Here is a 5,626-nt window from a genome sequence, read left to right as displayed (position 1 = left end):
AGATGTGATGGATGTTTGCAATAGGTCCAAGTGAACAGGGAATTTCCCAGGCATGGCATGAAATAGTTCACAACCTCTTTACAATACTGTGCTCGTGAGAAAGAATCCTTTGTGAGTGTCTGGAAAAGGTAGAAAGAAGACAGTAAAATCTTTGAGGACTCTCAGTAAAATGTGAAGCAGAGAAATCTGGGTGTGATGAATGGCTGAGAGGAATATTTCTGTCTGTGTTACATAGGAAGCAAGCAAGGGAGCAAAGAAGGAAGGATCTACCCTCCCGTTGAGACTGTGAAATTCTCACACTTGCTTCTTCATGCTCCTGTCTCAGCAGGATGTACTGAAATTGGGCATGGGAGCAGGAAATGAAACTGCGGTTGCTGAGTTCACCCTGGAGGGTTTCTCAGGGCTTGATCAAAGGCTACAGCTGTTTCTCTCCCTGATCCTTTTACTCATGTATCTGACAACACTGACAGGGAACACAATGATCATTTTCCTCATGTGTGTGGATCACCGCCTGCAAACCCCCATGTACTTTTTCATCAGCAATCTGGCATTCCTGGAAATCTGGTTCACATCCTCCACAACCATCAAACTGTTGGTGATTCTGAGCTCTGGAAGGAGAACAATCTCATTAAAGAGCTGCTTTGCCCAGTCCTATTTCTATGTTGCCCTCGGTTTTACAGAGTTCGCTCTCCTTGTTGTCATGTCCTTTGACCGCTATGTTGCCATCTGCCAACCTTTGCATTATGCTGCCATCATGAAGCAGCAGCTCTGCACCCACCTGGTTGTTGCTGCGTGGGTCCTAGGCTTCACACTCTCGAGTTACCACCTGGTTCTGTTCTCAAAGCTGACTTTCTGTGGCCCCAACAAGATCCAGCATTTTTTTTGTGACAGCTCCCCCTTATTCAAAATGTCCTGCTCTGACACCACCCTGCTTTGGAAAGCAGACCCCATTTTCATATCATTTGTAGTGCTGGGTTCCTTATGTTTAATCATGGTGTCCTCCATGTGCATCTTCCACTGTATTCTGCACATGCCATCAGCATCTGGGAGGAGGAAAGCTTTTGCTACATGTTCTTCCCATCTCACTGCCTTAGCCATTGTCTATGGAAGCTGCATTGTTCTCTATGCACGGCCCTCAGAAGGGGTTTCCTTGGAGACCAACACAATTGTAGCTTTGCTGAACACTGTCCTGTACCCATTCTTAAACCCCTTCATCTACAGTCTCAGAAACAAGACTGTGAAGCTGGCCCTGGAGGAAGCCCTTGGCCGTCCAAAGGTTTGGCTTTTCCCCCGGTCATGATGCTTTTCATGACAGCAATTCTAATTATATGTCAGTGTTGTATCACACACACATATATATAGCTATTAAATACAGATGCCTCAGGAGATTTATTTTCTCATTGGATTGTAGTAGTGAAAGGAAGGAATGTGAATTGTGTGTCTTGGTTACAGGGGGTTATTATAAACAACATCTAAAAAATATTAATAAAATGTTGAACACACACACACACACACACACACACACACAAACTTTGCTGGGACTGAGACTTAGACTGCCAGTGTATGCTGACACAAGGAAGTTTTCATAAGTCATCTCAGGAAATTTAGCTGAAAACTCTGGGGACAATGTCCAAGGGGTGTTGAGGAAAGCGCAAAATGTCTTCTCTCACTGAATAACAGAAGATGCTAAACATGAAAATTAAGCTCAGACACTACAATGGGCTCAAATTCATTGGATTCAAATCCATAAAACACTTCTCAGTTTCATTAGTGTGATGAAGACAGCCTCACTGATTTGTCAATGATAGCATGCAGATGATAGTTTTATTATTCACTTTGGAGGGAGATTTCTTAAAAATGCATATTTTCATAACATACTGTCAGTTTGTCCACTATTAAAAGCCCTGCTTTATCTCCACTGGTGACTCCAGGATGCATTCTCCTGAAGGGAAAAAAAAAAAAAGAATGTATTTCTTCTTGGATAATTAGGCATTTTCTACCTTCTTTTTCTTTGTTGAAGGAGTATTTCATGTTTAAGAATTATTTCAAATAAACTATGTATGCTTCTATCACACTTTTTTCTTCTTGTCCATCAATGAAATTATATATTCCCCCCTTATTTTACACTTCTGTCTCCATCCATATCTTTACATGCCAAAGGGATGGGCAGAAGCATGTTCAATTGATAAAAGGAAACATCTGTTAGAAAAATAATCAGCACACAGAGATCCCTTTTCTCCTTTTATTTTGCAGTCCACAGGGAAAAACAAAGCACAGGGGAAGGGAAAGCATTGCCATTGCTTTACTCCTTTGCAGTTGTTTCTAATCAGCATTTCATTTTGTTAGGGCTTCTGAGGAGTAGAATTACTGTTAACAGCTTCTTTAAATTTTGTGCTTGAGCGTCCCATTTCCAAAGGGAATTCTATAAGGGTGAACTCTTTTTAGGAAAACTGGGTCCAGTTCATCTCTGCAGCCTGACTCCTCATGTGGGACCCCAAGGAAGCTACGGCGTTTTGGGTGACCAAAGCTCAGCTCAGCAGAGCACCTGGGCGCTCTTGGGCAGCTCAGTCATCTTGCTCTGGGCTGGGTCCTTGTGCACCACAGTGAAGGATGTGGTGGCCCTGGGTCTTCCCATCCAGACCCACAGCTCCACCAGCAACACAGGGTTAACGTATGCAGGCAGACGACTAGGCTCTGCCTCAGAGTTGAGATAACTGAACAGGGCGTGAGAAACTAGTGGCTATGAGAAATCATTGGACACTGCAGGGAACAGAATAAGACCCTGCCAAGTTCCAGACAGCACAGTGAGCGATGGCTGGATTTCAGCGGTGGTTAAGGGAGAGTTATATGAGAAAAGGACAAGCGTCACACATAACTCGCGTATTGGGGAACCTTCAGGGAGTAGACTCTTGCAGCACCAGCGGTACCGAGGTAATGATATCAGAAGCACCGTATGAGCCAGAGGTTACCTAGCTAACAGTACCAGAAATATTAAACTTGAGTACATAGGCAGTAAAACTGGCACCAATGAAAGAAAAATACTTGGAGATGGGCTGTTTATTTCAAAGGGGATAAAGCTGGAGAAAGGGAGGGATCAAGCTGGATCATGGAAGAAGCAGCATGGGAAAATGGAGGCAGAGGGAATAAAAGGGGCCAATCATGTGCAAGCAAGCTGCTGGCAAGGACACTTGTCTGGCCAGGCTGTGTACCTGCTCTCTGCGGTGTAGCCTATCATTGTATTAAATCCTTTTCCTAGCTCTTTTCTGGGTGAGTGTGCTCGCTGTTCTGTGTGAGTGCATGTGTGGAAGGCTTGCAGACATCAAGGCAGCCAGCTCCAGAGACACCCGTGCGAGGGTGCGTGTGAGGTCTCCTGCAAGCTCTGAGTCTGATTAGCTGCTGAGCAAGAACAGGACCAGGCCGTTTGTATCGTTCATGTTTATGAGTGCTGCTCATGTCTCTGTGGTGCCTGTAAAGGTACTGTGCCCCTGCTGGAGGTGATTTTTTGGTGGTCGACCATGTCCGTACAGAGTATGTGTATGCCTCTTGGAAGTACATGCCCCGTCTCGCTGCTGGCAGGACCAGGGAACAGGGAACCACAGCAGTCTCCCTTCCAGCGGACCAGGAAGGAGGAATCCCTTTATTCAAAAATCCACTGGATCCAGCGTCCTTTAACAGCACAGGTCCTGGAGGTGCTGCAGCCACTTGGTCTTGATGTTGAGGTCCCGCTTCTCCGTCACCTTGTGGTTCCCAAAGGGCACAGAGGCTTAGGCTTTGGGGTTGCAGCGTGAAGGACCAGCTTTGGCACATATCTTTCTAGTTCCCCACTATTGATTTAAGCAATACAAATACAGAGAGTTTATAAGTGTTTGGGTCAGTGATCCCCTAGAGTCAAAGGCAGTTTTGTTTTGTTTTGTTTTCTGATCAGACTTTCCATCTGCCAACCTTTATCATAAAAGTGGCTGGGGTTGGACAGGCAGTGCCATATGCTCTACCCTCCATTTCAAAACCATCCACAGAAAATAGCACTATTTATTCAATCTAAATAGCAGGGGCAATGACCACTGTTTTGTTGGTGGTCCATGAACAGGACAGTTGTGCTGAGCAAAACTCCATTGTCTGAGGATCTGATACACATTACTAAACACATCTTCATCATGTCCAAGGGTAAAAAAAAGCTGGGGGATATTTAAGACAAAAAACAGTCTCAGATATCTCAAGACCTATTTCCTCCTTTTACACAACAAACATTACTCTCATGTTAAGGATGGCAGGAAGGTATTTGGGTCGAGAAACATTTTTGAGCTTTGTCAGGCATTGCACAAACATCTCCATAGCTGCATTATTGCCATTTCTGCCTGCTACGAGACTGCAGATAACATGGGCACAAGAAGAAGGTGCCCTAGCTGCAAGCTGATGTGTAGATCTGGGGCAGCACAAGGCCCTGGCTGTTAGTCTTTAAATGGTTTGTCCAGGATTTTGTGAGAGAGGTGCCCAGTCTACATGGAAAAGCATCACAAATGTAAAAGCCGGGAATGCTTTTTGTATCGTGAAAAGATCTTGAACGTCAGCCAGCACCAGTGTTTCACACCTGTGGTCGAACCCCAGAAACAGGGAAGGGCTGTATTTGCTGTGATACGTAACATGTGCAGGAAACTGGGACAAGTCACGTTTCTCTCCTGGAGGTAGCACTGGAAGTAGTGTGGGATGAAGAAGGGATGGAAAGGAAAGCGCGGTGAGAAGGGGAGTTCAGGAGGGTCACGAGTTTTGGAGACTTTCTGGGGTTGGTTCCACCCACACCAGCTCGAAAGTCTCCATGGTGAGGGACAGTCTGCAAAGCACTTCCCATCTCTATGGTCGTCTGGACGGGACAGCCCATCTCTATGATCAGGTGGCTCCTCTGGGCCGGCCTCCAGCGCTTCTCTATGGTCTCCCAGCAGAGGGACACTCTGGGATCCCCCCTCCGGCCCCTTTCTTGGGCTGCTGATGGAGACAAAATTTCAGGGCCACCTGCTCATGGCAGATAATGCCAAAGGCTGCGATGGGCCCTGGGTTGTTCGTCTACTTCTGAAAAAAAGGCCGCAGCCTCCCGGGGCTCCCGTCACGTGCACGTGCATCCTCTTGTGGAGACTCGCCCAGGCCCCGGGGCAGAGCGGGGCCCTGTGGCAACAGCGCCCCGGCAGCAGCGTTTCCCTGCCAACGCTCCCCTGCAGCACAACTCCCGCAGCCCTGGGCCAGCCCGGCGCCGCTCCCCCTCGCTCCCCGGCCCCGGCCCCAGCCGGCAGCAGCCGCCGCAGGCTCCAGCCACACGAGCACATGCCGGGCCGCAGCGTCGCTCCGGGCTCCCTGCACAGCAGCCGCCAACACCTGCCGCTGCCGCAGCTGCTTCTCCGCGGCCTCGAGAACGGCGCCGCGGCAGGGCCCAGCGGGGGCGGGGCCGGCGGCACCAGGGGCGGTGGCCATGGACACACAGGCCCCGCCCCCTCACAGAGCCGGAAGTGCCGCCTCCTCCCGTGGAGCATGCGCACTGGCGCAGAGCAGGGCAACTGAGGGGCGGGGGCAGGGCCGGGGCTGTCCGGGCCCTGTGGGGAGGGAGGGGGCGAGAGGCGGCTGGTGCCGCGCGGGGCAG

General features: G+C 48.9%; 1 protein-coding gene across 1 annotated transcript; it reads left to right on the top strand.

Moving 5' to 3' along the window:
- Nucleotides 1-310: 310 nt before the first annotated feature.
- Nucleotides 311-1,300, top strand: LOC136993000 (olfactory receptor 6F1-like). The gene has a single exon (XM_067303016.1). It carries the CDS (start codon nt 311-313, stop codon nt 1,298-1,300), a length of 990 nt encoding a protein of 329 aa, XP_067159117.1.
- The last annotated feature ends 4,326 nt before the right edge of the window (nt 1,301-5,626 follow it).

This window comes from Apteryx mantelli, chromosome 11 (assembly GCF_036417845.1).
Source record: "Apteryx mantelli isolate bAptMan1 chromosome 11, bAptMan1.hap1, whole genome shotgun sequence".
Taxonomy (NCBI): Eukaryota; Metazoa; Chordata; class Aves; order Apterygiformes; family Apterygidae; genus Apteryx; species Apteryx mantelli.
Note: the sequence above shows the minus strand (reverse complement) of the source record. Positions and strands in the feature narration are given on the sequence as shown.